Source organism: Brassica oleracea, chromosome C1, assembly GCF_000695525.1.
Source record: "Brassica oleracea var. oleracea cultivar TO1000 chromosome C1, BOL, whole genome shotgun sequence".
NCBI lineage: Eukaryota > Viridiplantae > Streptophyta > Magnoliopsida > Brassicales > Brassicaceae > Brassica > Brassica oleracea.
The window spans coordinates 43,208,194-43,224,577 of NC_027748.1; the positions used below are offsets into that span (position 1 = coordinate 43,208,194).

The 16,384-nt window shown below is 34.8% G+C and overlaps 2 protein-coding genes across 6 annotated transcripts; both read right to left on the minus strand.

Moving 5' to 3' along the window:
• Positions 1-5,360: 5,360 nt before the first annotated feature.
• Positions 5,361-7,985, minus strand: LOC106328137 (chaperone protein DnaJ-like). 5 transcript variants are annotated; one of them, XM_013766525.1, is made up of 9 exons: positions 7,899-7,985; positions 7,726-7,826; positions 6,742-6,808; positions 6,513-6,593; positions 6,346-6,421; positions 6,108-6,181; positions 5,928-6,001; positions 5,789-5,843; positions 5,361-5,694 (listed from the first exon to the last, which is right to left on the minus strand). In XM_013766525.1, the coding sequence occupies exons 3-9, from the start codon at positions 6,799-6,801 to the stop codon at positions 5,650-5,652; spliced, it is 465 nt and encodes a 154-aa protein (XP_013621979.1). In that variant the 5' UTR covers positions 6,802-6,808; positions 7,726-7,826; positions 7,899-7,985; the 3' UTR covers positions 5,361-5,649. The 5 variants fall into 5 exon arrangements, with proteins under 5 accessions (XP_013621979.1, XP_013621982.1, XP_013621989.1 ...); XM_013766528.1 differs by lacking the exons at positions 7,726-7,826; positions 7,899-7,985 and adding an exon at positions 6,914-7,022; XM_013766535.1 differs by lacking the exons at positions 7,726-7,826; positions 7,899-7,985 and adding an exon at positions 6,914-7,021 and having other exon boundaries at positions 6,513-6,590.
• Positions 7,986-9,680: 1,695 nt separating this feature from the next.
• On the minus strand, positions 9,681-14,911 carry LOC106338033. Its single transcript, XM_013777121.1, has 13 exons — positions 14,779-14,911; positions 14,643-14,689; positions 14,069-14,483; positions 13,910-13,995; positions 13,699-13,799; positions 13,319-13,612; positions 12,849-13,223; positions 11,873-12,740; positions 11,559-11,789; positions 11,348-11,472; positions 11,022-11,233; positions 10,697-10,805; positions 9,681-10,593 (listed from the first exon to the last, which is right to left on the minus strand). Exons 3-13 carry the CDS (start codon positions 14,423-14,425, stop codon positions 10,082-10,084), a joined length of 3,270 nt encoding a protein of 1,089 aa, XP_013632575.1. The 5' UTR covers positions 14,426-14,483; positions 14,643-14,689; positions 14,779-14,911; the 3' UTR covers positions 9,681-10,081.
• Positions 14,912-16,384: the final 1,473 nt, after the last annotated feature.

The following is a 16,384-nucleotide window of genomic DNA, read 5'->3' on the forward strand; positions in this document are numbered from 1 at the left end:
ATAATTCAAATGTAGAATGTGGTTAGAAATTTTAAAACAACACTAATGATTATAGGTTTCAGTATATAAAACATTTACCAAAAACTCAATGTATTCGTAGGGGGTAACACATAGATTTTGAGAAAATTTCGAAAAATATGTCAATATTGTTTTAATGCATAGTTGCATCTTGAACTAACATACGATGATGTTCAAATAGGTTTGGAGCCTTCGTTGTCACTGTTTTTCAAGTAATTAGCGATTTTATTGTGGTTATCCACCGATATAGGGAGTATTATAAAGTTTTTCTAAATTAATTGATAAAAAAATTATAACGATTCTCATATACCACGAAAGAGAGTTTAACATATATTAATATAAATGTATAATATGGTTAGAATTTTTAAAACAATACTAAAAAGTATAAACTTCATTATATAGAGTGTTTAACGTAAAACTCAATATTTTCGTAGGGACACATAGATTTTGAGAAAAATTCAAAAAGTATAAAAATATAGCTTTAATGCATAGTTGACTCATCTACTAATATATGATGATGGTGAAAGAGGTTTGGAACCTTTGTTGTCTCTATTTCTCTATAGAATAGTGATTTGATAATGATTATTCCACTAATTTAGGGAGTATATGAAGTTTTACTATATTCATTTCTAAACAAAAATAGAACGATTTTTCATGTACCATGAAAGAGAGTTTAGCATACGTTAATACAAATGTAGAATGTGGTTAGAAATTTTAAAACAACACTAAAGATTATATAGGTTTCAGTATATAAAGTATTTACCAAAAACTCAAGATTATAGGTAACACATAGATTTTGAGAAAATTTCGAAAAATATGACAATATTTATTTAATGCATAGTTGCATCATGCACTAACATACGATGATGTTCAAATAGGTTTGTAGCCTTCGTTGTCACTGTTTTTCAAGAAATTAGCGATTTTATAGTGGTTATCCACCGATATAGGGAGTATTATAAAGTTTTACTAAATTAATTGATAAAAAAAATTAAAACGATTCTCATATGCCACGAAATAGAGTTTAACATACATTAATACAAATGTAGAATGTGGATAGAAATTTTTAAAAATCACTAAGAGTATAAGTTTCAGTATATAGAGCGTTTAACATAAAACGCAACATTTTTGTAGGGACACATAGATTTTAAGAAAAAAAAAAAAAATAACAATATTGCTTTAATGCATATTTGGCTCCTGTACTAATATATGATGATGGAAAAAGAGGTTTGGAACCCTTGTTGTCTCCATTTCTCTATAGAATTTAGGGAGTATATGAGGTTTTACTAATTTAATTTCTAAAAAAATTGAACGATGCTCATGTACCATGAAAGAGAGTTTAGCATACATTAATAGAAATGTAGAATGTGGTTAGAAATTTTAAAACAACACTAAAGATTATCGGTGTCAGTATATTCATAGGGGGTAACGTAGAGATTTTGAGAAAATTCTGAAAAATATGACAATATTGTTTAAATGCATAGTTGCATCATGCACTAACATACGATGACGTTCAAATAGGTTTGGAGAATTCGTTGTCACCTCTTTTCAAGAAATTAGCGATTTTATAGTAGTTATTCCACCGATTTAGGGAGTATTATAAAGTCTTTCTAAATTAATTGATAAAAAAAATTATAACGATTCTCATATACCACGAAAGAGAGTTTAACATATATTAATATAAATGTATAATATGGTTAGAATTTTTAAAACAATACTAAAAAGTATAAACTTCAGTATATAGAGTGTTTAACGTAAAACTCAATATTTTCGTAGGGGTTAACACATAGATTTTGAGAAAAATTCAAAATATATAACAATATAGCTTTAATGCATAGTTGACTCATGTACTAATATATGATATGGTCAAAGAGATTAAGAACCTTTGTTGTCTCTATTTCTCTATAGAATAGTGATTTGATAATGGTTATTCCACTAATTTAGGGAGTATGTGAAGTTTTACTATATTAATTTCTATAAAAAATGGAACTATGCTCGTGTACCATGAAAGAGAGTTTAGAATACATTAATACAAAGGTTAAAAATTTTAAAACAACACTAAAGATTATAGGTTTCAGTATAAAAAGCATATACCAAAAACACAATACAATCGTAGGGGGTAACACATAGTTTTTGAGAAAATTTTGAAAAATATGAGAATATTGTTTTAATGCCTAGTTGCATCATGCACTAACATACGATGATGTTCAAATATGTTTGGAGCCTTCTTTGTCTCAGTTTTTCAAGAAATTAGTGATTTTATAGTGGTTATTCCATTGATTTATGGAGTATTATAAAGTTTTACTAAATTAATTGATAAAAAAAATTATAATGATTATCATATACCACGAGAGAGAGTTTAACATACATTAATACAAATGTAGAATGTGGTTAGAAATTTTAAAACAATACTAAAAACTATAAGCTTCGGTATATAGAGTGTTTAACGTAAAACTCAATATTTTTATAGGGGTTAGCACATAGATTTTAAGATAAATTAAAAAAAAATATAGAAATATTGCGTAATGCATAGTTGCCTCATGTACTAATATATGATGATGGTCAAAGAGGTTTGGAACCTTTGTTGTCTCCATTTCTCTAGAGAATAGCGATTTTATAATGGTTAGTCCACTAATTTAAGGAGTATATGAAATTTTAATAATTAATTTCTAAAAAAAATTGGACAATGCTCGTGTACCATGAAAGAGAGTTTAGCATACATTAATACAAATGTAGAATGTGGTTAGAAATTTTAAAACAACACTAAATATTATAGGATTCATTATATAAAGCATTTACCAAAAACTCAATATTTTCGTAGGGGGTATGACAATATATTAGGTAACACATAGATTTTTAGGTAACACCTAGATTTTTAGAAAAGTTCGAAATATATGACAATATTGTTTTAATGCATAGTTGCATCATGCACTAACATATGATGATGTTCAAATAGGTTTGTAGCCGTTGTTGTCTCCGTTTTTCAGAAATTAGCGATTTTGTAGTGGTTATTCCACTGATTTAGGGAGTATTATAAAATTTTACTAAATTAATTGGTAAAAAAATCATAATGATTCCCATATACCCCGAAAGAGAGTTTAACACACATTAATACAAAAGTAGAATGTGGTTAGAAATTTAAAGACAACACTAAAAAGTATGAGCTTCAGTATATAGAGCGTTTAACGTAAAACTCAATATTTCCGTAGGGGTTACCACATAAATTTTGAGAAAATTCCAAAGAATATAACAATATAGCTTTAATACATAGTTGACTCGTGTACTAATATATGATGATGGTCAAAGAAGTTTGGAACCTTTGTTGTCTCTATTTCTCTAGAGAATAGCGATTTGCTAATGGTTATTCCACTAATTTAGGAAGTATATGAAGTTTTACTATATTAATTTCTAAAAGAAAATGTAACGATGCTCATGTACCATGAAAGAGAGTTTCACATACATTAATACAAATGTAGAATGTGGTTAGAAATTTTAAAACAACACTAAAGATTATAGGTTTCAGTATATAAAGCATTTACCAAAAGCTCAATATATTTGTAGGGGTTAACACATAGATTTTGAGAAAATTTCAAAAAATATGACAATATTGTTTTAATGCATAGTTGCATCCTGCACAAACATATGATGATGTTCAAATAGTTTTGGAGCCTTCGTTGTCTCTGTTTTACAAGAAATTAGCGATTTTGTAGTGGTTATTCCACCGATTTAGGGAGTATTATAAAGTTTTACCAAATTAATTGATAAAAAAATTATAACGATTCTCATATACCACAAAAGAGAGTTAAACATACATTAATACAAATGTAGAATGTGGTTAGAAATTTTAAAACAACACTAAAAAGTATAAGCTTCAGTATATAGAGCGTTTAACGTAAAACTCAATATTTTCGTAGGGGTTAGTTAACACATAGATTTTTGAAAAAAATTCAAAAATATAAAAAAGTTGTTTTAATGCATAGTTTCCTCCTATACTAATATATGATGATGGTCAAAGAGGTTTGAAACCTTTGTTGTCTCCATTTCACTAGAGAATAGCGATTTTATAATGGTTAGTCCACTAATTTAGTGAGTATATGAAGTTTTGCTAAATTAATTTCTAAAAAAAATTGAACGATGCTTATGTACTATGAAATAGAGTTTAGCATATATTAATACAAATGTAGAATGTGGTTAGAAATTTTAAAACAACACTAAAGATTATAAGTTTCAGTATATAAAACATTTACCAAAAAATCAATATATTCATAGGGGGTGGACAATAGCTCAATCAGTAAGATATACAAACACATTTTCTGGGTTATCTTGATTTTAGAAATCCGTAGATGGTTATTTGAATGTTGGATATAAAACTTGTATACTCTGATAAACAAATAAAAACAGCTGCGTGGTTCTTACTCCTGTGATCTCGAAAATAACTTATAGGGATGTCAAGACTACGATCTTGGCAAGAAGAAACAGGAAGCAATTTCGTACCCTCTTGTCTTTTTGGATCACTTAATCTTTGTGTAATGTTGCTTTAGTTGCTCTACCTTGTTTTATTTGTTTTTGCCGAGGTAGAGTATTTTTTAGATTCTACTTTGTAAAATCTGAACATCATTATTATGATATTAGTATTTTTAGCCAAAAAAAATAATGAAAGAAGAAAAGGCACGTAAATACTTGGTTTGATTGATAAAGCAAAGACGAAGAGATGAAAATGATTAAACAATGGAGTAATGGACAACACACTTAACACAACAAAAGCTAAAGGTAATTTGGACTTTTGTTCCGTGGCTGCAGTACGATTGCACCGTACTTCTTTTTACCTGAAACCTGAGATATTTTGTTTTTAACTTTATATTATATTATACAGCGGAGCAAAAAAAAGTAAATCAAAGGTGCCTTTCCTAGCAACTTTTTAAACAGAACGTAGCCTGTTCCATTAAAGTAGCCTGACAGCATCTGATTCATCTACCATTCAATCAAGAAAGCATATAATAATATGATAAAGAATTATTCTTTTGTGAAAGATAAAGGTTTCTTGCATGTAATTATTTTCATGTAAAACCACAATGGAAAAACAACATTGTGATGGTGAACTGTGAAGCATATTTAACGGTGGACACAAAGCATGACTCACTGAAAACTTTAGTGCACATTCAAATGGACGAAATGACAATGAACACTAAAAGTTGCTTTAGAAACCTTTTAACCTTTTGTTTAGTGATTAGATAATTTCACTCTGCTATTCTTTTTCTGAAACCATTATACCATACTCTTTTCATTTTATATATAATCTTAATTTCCATTAGTTTAGTTTATTCATTTGAGTAAGTATACTTGTATAATAAAAATATCCGAAGATTGAAGTCTTCACTGAGTATAACCCATATAATACAAACACAGAGTAAAGGCTTAACTCACAAAATCTATGAAGGTTAAGCATTGACTAGACACAATGTTTTCTTCTTATTGTGTAATACCATCATATTTCTAAAACATAAACATCCTGAAAAGGCTGTTATATCGTCGAATGGGGGTGGACATAAAAATCATACACCTCTGTATTACAGCTCCTGATCAAAATTTGTGGAAGACCGAATGATAATGCCATTTGAGTTTCAAGATCAAATGTTACTTAAGCTCTGTTTCTGTTTCAGTTTCAGTTGATACAGAAGCCTGTTAAAGAAAACGTAAGAAGTGAGAAAGAATTGCATCAAGCTATATTGATTGGTAATAAAGTTAACGAGTGTATAGGAAAAAAGGAGTAAACCAGATCGAAACCTTGCTCATCTGTAGTGATATTGCCTTCCGCCAATTGTTGTGTCCTGCATATTTCAAGGTGTTTGGTCTGGATGAAGACGGGTTATGCAAACAGAGAAAAATGTTTTGAGCTAAAGAGAGGTGCGTACCATGGCGATGAGGAGTGACTGATGCCTAGTCCATTGCAAGTGAGTATCATTCCCTTAAACCTAGCCAGATACTCCTGTGTAAATATCAACAAATCAGACATATCTCAACATTACTAATAAATGCACAAGCAGCTAAAGAGATTTGTTTCAGTATCTCAAAAATGTAACAACATTTCATACCCGCAAAGTATACTTGTGAATCTCGTATATTCCGGTTAAATCATACTCAAAACGTAAATCAGGATCCATTAGCACTGCAAGGAATAAGAGAACAAAGCAAATTAAATTAAGATATCGATGTACTAACCCCTTGCCAACCTTAAGTTTTGATTCAAAAGAAATTTCATCCATTGAACAAGTGATCCAAAGACAAAGCAATCAAAGTGAACTTATATATATAATATGAAAATGAGTATACCGTTATAAGCTTCATTGATCTCCTGAAACTTTGAAGTAGCCATAGTATCACCATTGTGCTTATCAGGATGCCACTTCTGCATTATGGCAAGAATCTCAAAAACACTTTTACTAATCAAATTTTAGAACTAAACCAAAATGAACAAATTTGAGTTTATAATTACTAACCAATGCAAGCTTCCGATAATTCAGCTTGAGCATCTCCTCAGTTGCATCATAATCAACTTCTAGAATCTTATAGTAATCCTTCTTCCCAGAAAAAAAACAGAGTAAATATGACAATCAAGATTGATCAAAAAAAAAATATGACAATCAAGATTGAATAACAGAAACAACTATAGCCAAATCAAACCCAGTAATAATCAGTGATATAACCAAAAAAAAATTTAGTTTGTACCTTGGGAGAATTGTTATCTTCCATCTGATGCAGAGACGAACACAGGAACAATCTCTTCATACATCATCTAATTAAAGAAAATAAACAGCAATAAATGAATAAAAAGGACTGCCGATTTTTCTTTTTCTTATTTATTTCCTCGGAAAAATCAAACTAATGGCAGAGAAAATACTGAAATCTTTTCTTTTTCTCCAGGATATAATGGAATTTCAGCAGCAAAATATCAATCGAATCTGTGGTTTCGCTTTGATTTTTTTTTCAGTTTATTTTCTTTCTTTTTTGTAATTAGGAAGAAGTGTAGCTTTTATTTGTTAGGTGTAACCGTGTAACGTTGATTGATTGAAGGACCGGTTATACCCAGTGTGACCAATCCGGTTTACGGTTTGATTTCAACTTTGGTGTATCCACAGAACATATCCCTTCACTCATTTAAATAAACATCATTTCTTATTTCACTTGATTTCGTACCATTTCTTCTAAACTTGCAAGTGATTCGACTTCGACATCAAAATCTGAAAACTCTAAATATATGAATAAACTTTTCAGCTGCTCGCTGACATGGTATATATATATAACGAACATGAGTAAGAGAGAGCTAAAAATAGACATAAACACACACTTTATATATGTTTAAGCATATCAGTCTACAAAACCGACTTCTTCAGTTCTTCTCATCTGTTTAGTGCGCTTCGTCTTCATATGTACAGAGTTGTTGCGTGTCCTGGTTTGGTTGAGTCTTCTTCGGGAAACCAAAAGACCTAACAAAATCATTTAATTTTTTACAGTGGACCAAAATAATTTATTATTTTTACCTATTGTAAATTTTTTGAAATACCTCACGTTGGAAAAATATTTCATTCTATTATTTTAGTCTCAGCAAGAAGTGGTAGCAATTTGTAAAGGAAAAAAAACTGATAAGTAAAGCAACGAAAATAGAGAATATCCAGTGATCAATAAAGACTAATATGTATAGATAGAACACACCTCATAGGCTTTCAAAGACTGAACACAGCCTCTCGTTCCCCTCATCTCCTGAGTCCTGATTTGAATTCTTCAAGATAGCGGTAATAATCACGTCACCTTTCCTGCCAAAACGAACCAAACAAATCTTCAGAAACATGTAACTATAATCTTTAAATGAGCATTGTTTAGCTTACATCTTGTTGAAGAAGACGGTTTATTCACCCTGGGAAGCAGATGGGATCAGATGGTCTTCTCTATCTCCTAACAAATCAGACTTCTCAGACTTCTCTATCTTGTTGAAGAAGACGGTTGATTCACCCTGGGAAGCAGATGGGATCAGATGGTCTTCTCTATCTCCTAACAAATCAGACTTCTCATCCCCTCCACCAGGTCCAATATCAAAGCAACGAACACATGAAGAAAATAAACAAGCAAAAGAATCAAAGGAAACAAAAACAAACCAAAAAAAGCAAGTGAGGCATTGAGTTTTTTTAGAAAATTTGGAAATACCAGAGAGAGGGAAAACTGTTTTATTACTAGATTGATTATGAGAACTAAATGATCAAAAGTGTTAACAAAAGAATCATACAATCTCTAACGATCAATTAAGACAGGATGTAATATTTTTATTTGTTTTGACAAATTACACATTAAGTTTTCATTATCGATTAAAGTAATATAGAGTTTTCCCTCTCAAAGTTTGAAAGTTTTTTTAAAAAAAATAAGTTTTAGTGAAAATAATGATTTGACAAAAAAATAAATAAAACGTTTTTCTCAAAGCCATACACATTAAGTTTTCATTATCGATTAAAGTAATATAGAGTTTTCCCTCTCAAAGTTTGAAAGTTTTTTTTTTTTTTAAATAAGTTTTAGTGAAAATAATGATTTGACAAAAAAATAAAACGTTTTTCTCAAAGCCATACAAATCAGTTAATGGTTATTAAAACGTTTTGTTTCTATTTTTTCTTTAAAATCAAGCTAATGGTTAGTAAAGAATTTCATACCTTACAAATCAGTTATGGATGGAGAAAAACGACTGCCGTGACGGTGATGACGCAGCCAGTGTAATCAGACAATAACTGAACAGAACAGATAGACGGAGCCGTACGAACCCTTCTCTAAGAACTTGACGCACTCTCCATCTCCAGCTACATATTTTCTACCAGCTAGCCATTGGAGAAATATAATCCAAAGAAGAAGAAGAAACAAATATAAATAGAACCCAATTTCCTTTTCTTGGAACACTCTTGGTTTCCTTTCTCCAAAAAACACTCTCGGTGCCACTATTTATAAATAATGCAGTCACTAAACCGTTGGAGTATAATAAATATCAATCCCACAATCCAATAAATACTAGCCGTTGGAGTAAAATAAATATTATTTTTATTGAATTTGTTTTTATTGGACCAAAATAATTTATTATAGTGGGACCAAAATAATTTATCATTTTTACCCGCTGTAAAAAAGTGGAATTTCAGCACCAAAATATCATTCGAACGGCTAAACCGTTGGAGTATAATAAATATCAATCCCACAATCCAATAAATACTAGCCGTTGGAGTAAAATAGATACTATTATTTTTATTGAATTTGTTTTTATTGGACCAAAATAATTTATTATAGTGGGACCAAAATAATTTATTATTTTTACCCGTTGTGAAAAAGTGGAATTTCAGCAGCAAAATATCAATCGAATCTGTGGTTTTGCTTTGATTTTTTTTTTTTCAGATTTGTTTTCTTTCTTTTTGCAACTGGGAAGAAGTTTAGGCTGAGAAGAAGATACTTTTAACGTTGGTTGATTGAAGATAGATAGCCGATTGCATCAGGAGGCATCCGGTTAATCTGAATTTGACCAATCCAGTTTACGGTTTGATTTCACTTTGGTTTATCCACAGAACATTCACAGAGTCATTTAAACATCATTTCTGATTTCACTTGATTTACTGCCCTTTCTTCTGTACTTAGGCATCAAATTCTGAAGACTGAATGTATGAATAAACTTGTCAGCTACTCGCTCATTTGCTATATCTATAACGAACATGAGTAAAACAGAGAAGCTAAAAACATACATAAAGTCATAAACACACTTTAGGTTTAAGCAGATCAGTCTACAAAACCGACATCTTCTCATCTGTCTTTTGCCCATCGCCTTCATATGTACAGAGCTGTTGTGAGTCCTGGTTTGGTCGAGTCTTCTCCAGGAAACCAAAAGACCAAACTAAAATATAAGTTTCCTGTTTTTTTATATGAACAGATGGTCCAAAGCTACTGCATGTACTCTCTTGCTGATATCGTCATCCCCTAACAAGTAAGAACCCTATGAGGATTTGTCAGGGAAGTCTCTGAAGAGAAACATAGGAGTATTCACATTCTGCTTCTATTGTTCCCATCCAGACACTCGTCTCTGATTCTGCTGTTGTCTATGTTGTTGTTGTTGTTCCTTCTTCAGGGATGAGAAGGACAAGGATAGTGAGAGAGAAGCTGCATTGTCTTCTTCTGCCTTCTGGCTATTGCTACTTCTATGTTTCTCAGTGGCGCTTGGTCCAGTCATGAAGGGCAAGACGACTCCTGTGGTTGTAGTAGTTTCATCCTCTCCTAGAGCCAGCTCTAGATTTGGGACCATACCGAGTGATCTTTGTTTGTTGCCGTCATTGCCTAGTGCTCTGGGATTGTCGTCTACCATTTCAGTATCGTCTTCCTTTCCATCATTCAAATCCAAAGGGAACACGATCCTTTCAGTTGCATCCCTCCTGAATATGTTACATTTCGTTTCTACTCCTGTGCCTGTCTTCAGCTTTTTATTCGCTGGTTCTTCACACAACCCTACACCATTCAGATCATCCATGTCGACTTTCTGGTTCATGCCAGATGAATTTACTCTCGGAGGCCCTGTCAATTCCAGTAACAAACGATTCATAAACACAGCTAAGAATTGGTTATGTTTCCTGTCAATAAACTCATTATAGCCGACAGCAAACCCTTATTGTGTTACCTGAAATCTTCTCATCTCTCAAGTGTGGGCTAAAACCTATCTCTCCTTCCTCAGTTTCTTCCACCGCTCCACTAACTCCACCGTCCGCTTCACCCTCTTTATCATTCTCCTGTTCACACCCATGAATCCATCAAATATGTGCACACTGTTTAGATGAACCTAGCAACTGTCTAAAACGGTCTTAAACACACTTATCTAAAACAGATAACTAGAGCAGAAAAATAAACGGCATATGTGATTCGAAAAAAAGAACCGCATAACTAGAGGTGTGATAGAGAGCGAGAGACAGATGGCAGGTGTGAATTAGAGGACTAGAATAACCAACCTTCATGCACGATTGCATTCTGCTCGATGGGCAATTAATTGAGGACTCTCTGTTGCTTGGATTTTCATTGTAAAAGTCCTCACGTGTAGAAAACACTCTCCCCATATTTGGCAAAAAATTAGACGCCTGAAGAGGTTTGTTCTTGAGTGGATCAGGACATTTCTCCTTTTTTCCTCGAAATACACCCCAAAGGAAAAAGAACATGTTCCAACCTGCAAACGGCGAAGGATTTAGCACCTCTAAGCACTTAATACAGAAGTTCAGCCCTGCTGAGAACAGTGAAACTTGCAACAAAACGTATGTTCACGATGTAAAAGAGTTCTTACGCTGACAGTTCCGAGGAAGCTGATTGGACGCAAAAATCAAAAGCTCAACACCTTCGAGGTATCCCTTTAGCGCTAAATCTTTCTGGATCATGTTATCTACCAGGGGCTTGTAACTTCTCTCATAACTGTGGGTAATAATAGGCAACAAATACGTTAGGATATAAAGCATTGAAGAAACTAAAACATGAATAAACATATGATATGAAGTCACCTCTCAATGTCCTTGGCAAAGAAGAAAAGAGCCACATGGCCTTCCTTGGCACCTATATCTTGAAACTGCGAAGGCCACGTACTTAGCCTGGGTACTTCATTCAAGGTCACTTTTACTGGAAACTGGTTCACCACTTCAGCAACCTTAGGTGATGCTAATGTTGATAGATATGCTTGCATTCCACAATGCATTGCCGATGGATTTCTGCTTTTCCGCACCTCCATCTCCCCTCTGGTCAAAGGAAATATAATTTTTATCAACAAAAACAATAAAACGAAAACAGAGATCTTCACGAAAAGGAATGAAAACCATACTGCCAAATGTACTCATGCTCTGGGATGGCTGAGGTTGTCGACAGAACAGATGGGTCAACCACAGGCAAATCACTCATGACCGGTTGTACAGAAGGTAAATGAACTGTAGGCTCTACAGTTTGAGAAGCAGCCATTGCATCAGCACTAGCGAGTGGAAACTGCTTTCTATTTACTGCAATCGTCCCTCCTTGCAATCCCACAGGCAAATCTCTCACGACCGGCTTTACAGAATGTACATGAACTGCAGGCTCTAGAGTTTGAGGAGCAGACACTGACTCAGCACCAGGGAGTGTAGACTGTTTTCTATTTACTGCAATCGTCTCCTTGTCGGTCTGTAAATTTGGATGCCCTCTTTGCAATCCCACAGGCAAATCTCTAATGACCGGCTTTACAGAATGTAAATGAACTGCAGGCTCTACAGACTGAGGAGCAGCCATTGCATCAGCACCAGGGAGTGTAGACTGTTTTCTATTTACAGCAATCGCCTGCTTGTCTGTCTGTAAATTAGGATGCCCTCCTTGCAATCCCACAGGCCAATCTCTATGCACCTTCGAGGGAAAATTTTGAAGAGGCCTATCACAACTAGAATCCACATTAGACACTGACGGCAAATCAGACTGCTCCAATCCACGGTTCTTCCCAAAGCTAGGTTTCTTCCGGAGAGCAGCATCAACCGCTGCTCGCAACCTATTGCCTTTATTAATATCCTCCTTAATGTTTCGTGTGGTAGAGAGAATGCTTCCAGAGGAACATGAAGTCTCAGCAGGTTCGGCTGTCTGACCTTTTTGAGATTGCAGGTCTTTTAAAGATGACCTTCGGCGACTACCAACAGCGTCTTTGCTATTTTCATTCGTATGTGTATCCCCCACTGCATATGAGAGAAACAAATCTCGAGGTGTCAATCATGATATCTTTAAATGAGGAGAATCGTCCACTAGCAGAACAAAAAGCATATAGCAGTAAGATGAAAATGTACCAGAAGCAACTATATCTTCCAGGCGGTTTCGACTTCGTTGTCTGGCTTTCGTTGTCAAGCTACCTTCTTTACCATCAGACTGCAAACTCTTCAAATCACGTGCACTATTTGCATAAGAACTGGACGAATTGCCACGTGAGATTAGCTTCTGATCGACTCCGGATGCTTCTGTACTCCGATCTTTCAGTTGCTTTGAACCTTGTACTCTTGAGTCATTGCAACCAGAGCTCCCTACGTCTATACATCTAGTTGACATCGATCTACCTAATTTTCTAGAAAGCCCCTCCTTAGGCGTAACATCATCCACTGGTCTCACTTTTGGTCTAGAGCTCGAAGAATTAAACGATTTGGACTTAAAAAGGGAGCCTGCACAAGCTGTTAACAAGGTAATATTATTCTACCTGAAAAAGAATAATCAAGAACAAGGAAGAACTGCGTTTGAGAGTCTTTTTCATCATCATATATCCTACCTTTAGGAGATTGGACCTGTGAGTCAGTAGATCGTGTGCTTTCTGTGTCATCACTGGAGTGGCTATTGAAAGATGAGTGGTGAGCTAGCTTTCTAGTTGTCTTCTCTAAGCCCTTAAATGATGTTTCCCGCGAAAAAGCGGGCAACCTGGGGAGAACAGGTCTTTTGGGTGACCCTGTTGGAGCCTCAACTGCCTGTCTTTTAGCATCTGGAGCTGCCTCAGGTTTATCTATGGGCCTTTTACTGGAGCTCTGTGTATTCAAATTTGCCTCTGTCTCTTTCTTTCTCTTAGTTTCTGCACGTTTAAACTCAAATTCGTTAGATAAAAAGGAGATAGACCAGTTCCGCTAATGTTCACTACATGCATGGTAAATTATTCACCTTTATCTCGCTTCTGCTTTTCTGCTTGCTCAGTAAACTTGCATTCTTCACAAAGCCAATCACACTCTGGAACTTTTTTAAGCATTGCCCGCATGCAATAGCTAAAGAATAAAGAAAACGCAACTATATCACTAGCAAATAAAAAGGGTGCTGCGCTATTAACAATACGATATTCAAACTCCAAAAAGAACTAACAGAAAAGCAGGCTTACGTGTGTTCTGCACCATCACTACATCTGCTGCAGATAGCAAGTAAATCCTCACGACCCGCATCTCCACAAGTGTCACAAACTTTCACCTGCTCAACACCAAAGAGAGCATTATCACTGCGAGATGAAAGTGAAATATTGCAACAAAAGAGCATTACTTACATCAACTTCCATCGGTTCAGAATCAGCACTCTCACTCTCAGACATAGCTGACGTGTCTGGTTCCTCTGCCTTATTTGAGAGAATATCTTCTCCCGACTCCCCAACCATCCCAGAGTCTGAACTTTCAATAAAAACACTTTTCTTGTCTTCGTTACTCTCTGCTCCTGACTTTCCCTTAATCTTTCCCTGCCGTGGAATGTCTCTGTCTTGATGATCAGAAGAAGACCTTACAACTTCTTGACTCTCAGAATGCTCAGAGGAAGAAGTATCATGAACAAGATTAAGGCGAGAAGAACGCAATAGATCTCCCTCGTTGAAAGAACACTGGCTCGCCACTACACCATGCAGAGCAGACATTACAAGTTCCAGACTCCAACTTAGAACGACCGTAACGATTCCCAGCTCTTCTATCAGCCTTCATGAATAACAAAGAGAGAGAGATTGTGATCAAAGTTAAGATTTTTTTGTTCTCTAAAACATTCATGCTACTATCTAAGCAAGATTATTTTCATGTAGTAATCTAACTCAAATCGTTAATAATAATAAGCTAAGAGAATAAGATAAACGATCTTACCATACACAACAAAAACTGATGATCTCCCAAATTGAATTCTACTCCAACTGCAAAAGAAATATCAAGAACACAAACCCAGACGATTCAATCGATGCTGTTTAACATTAAGCCAATCGAAGATATGAACAAACCCTACCTTAGCATTTCCTCGATTCAAAAAAAACCCTAGTTCCTCTTTAAATCCAGATTCGATCTCTTTCTCACACACTCACTCTCTAGCTACAAGGGAGAAGCTGACGTGGACGTATCACTTCGATTCTCGCTTTTCCTCACTCGTCATATACAAAAGAAATTAAAAAAAAAAACAGGTGTTAAATAGCTACCCAGGTTTCTCTATCTATACTATACCTATACGTACGGACAATACATACGGTATTATTATAATGAGACACACGCAAGATTTTCTGTATTTAACTAATTTAGACCGAATGTTTGTTTTTTTTGTTTAATTAAACACGCAAGGTTTAAGAAGAGCTTTTTAAAACGTGTTTTAACAAGATTTTTACAGTGATGAATCATTTTTTTTTTTACCTTCACCACCATGAAAGCATCTATGTTTTTGAAAATTAGTAAGATTTCTGCATTTTTGACAGACGTATTTATAATGCAGAAATGCAGAGTTTTATGCTCAGTATTTATCCCAAAAACATGATTTATTTTTTTCAACAGGATACTTCATTCAACTAGAAACTTAAAATTAGCCCAAATGTTTAGGTTACATCATAAGAAAATGCGCTTTTGCGATGAAATCAAAACGCACAAAAGAAAAGGAGATAATAGAAAGAAAGCAAGCAAGAGAGTCGATATTAGAGAGAATCTTGTATAACTCAACCGTCCAACTCTTCTGATTGATAGCTCGTATGAGATCTTGTGAATCTGTGCGGAAACAGATGTTTGTGAAGTTTAGAGAAGCAGCGTTGAGGAGAGTTCCTCTGATGGTCATGGCTTCCGTCATGCAAGGTGAGGAGACATGATTCAGAGAAAAAGCGTTTTGCTTCAGCACCGATGAAGAGGCGTCAGTAAAGATCTAGGCGAGGCCACCTGAGTTTGGTTTCCAGGAGGCATCATCAGTGTTACAGAATACAGTAGATTCTAGCTAGGGATGGCAATCAAGGATCTGGACCGCGGATCTGGACCGCGGGCCTGACCCGTAAAAGCTTGCTGCAGGGTGGGATTGGACCTCCATTTGGTAAGCCCGTTAAATTGCAGGCCTCGCGGGACGGGTTCAAAGCGGGACAGGTTGAAAGCGGGACAGGTTCAAAGCGGGACGGGTTCAAAGCGGGACGGGTCGAAAGCGGGATGGGCTACAGGTTAACCTGCAGGATTTTGAAGACCCGCAACCCTAAGTCCCCATTTCTGTTTTCACCTAAAACATAGAGAGAGAGAGAGAAGACGATTCGACGTTATGTAGCTGCGGTGATGGTGGTTTCAGGGTCGATGATGCTTCCGGTTTCCCAAGCGCCTTCGATCTGCACCGGTGGAGCTTCTTCGAGTCATCATAAAAAAATTGAAAACTCACTTTCCACCGAAGAAGAAGATCTAGTTCCCGCAATGGGTTCTTCATTGTTTTGCCTATACGTATTTGTTCACATTATCATACATTTTGGAGTTTTATGTTTCAATATATCTTTAAATGACTTCTATTATTCTTATTTGCAGAAGATGAAGTTGATGGTGAAGAAGAGAAATCTCCATCTTTTTGTCGCTTGTTGGTGATAAAGATGAAGAACAAGAAGTGTGAT

Bases quoted from the DNA above. Each gene is read 5' to 3' on its own strand.
- LOC106328137 (XM_013766525.1), bottom strand. From the start codon at position 6,801: ATGAAGAGATTGTTCCTGTGTTCGTCTCTGCATCAGATGGAAGATAAC. The intron at 6,422-6,512 runs GTTAGTAATTAT...GCCATAATGCAG, and splicing joins ATTATCGGAAGCTTGCATTG to AAGTGGCATCCTGATAAGCA. The intron at 6,002-6,107 runs GTATGAAATGTT...ATATTTACACAG, and splicing joins TTCACAAGTATACTTTGCGG to GAGTATCTGGCTAGGTTTAA.
- LOC106338033 (XM_013777121.1), bottom strand. From the start codon at position 14,425: ATGTCTGCTCTGCATGGTGTAGTGGCGAGCCAGTGTTCTTTCAACGAG. The intron at 13,800-13,909 runs GTAAGCCTGCTT...TTTATTCTTTAG, and splicing joins AGTGATGGTGCAGAACACAC to CTATTGCATGCGGGCAATGC. The intron at 12,741-12,848 runs GTACATTTTCAT...TCTCATATGCAG, and splicing joins GGAAGATATAGTTGCTTCTG to TGGGGGATACACATACGAAT.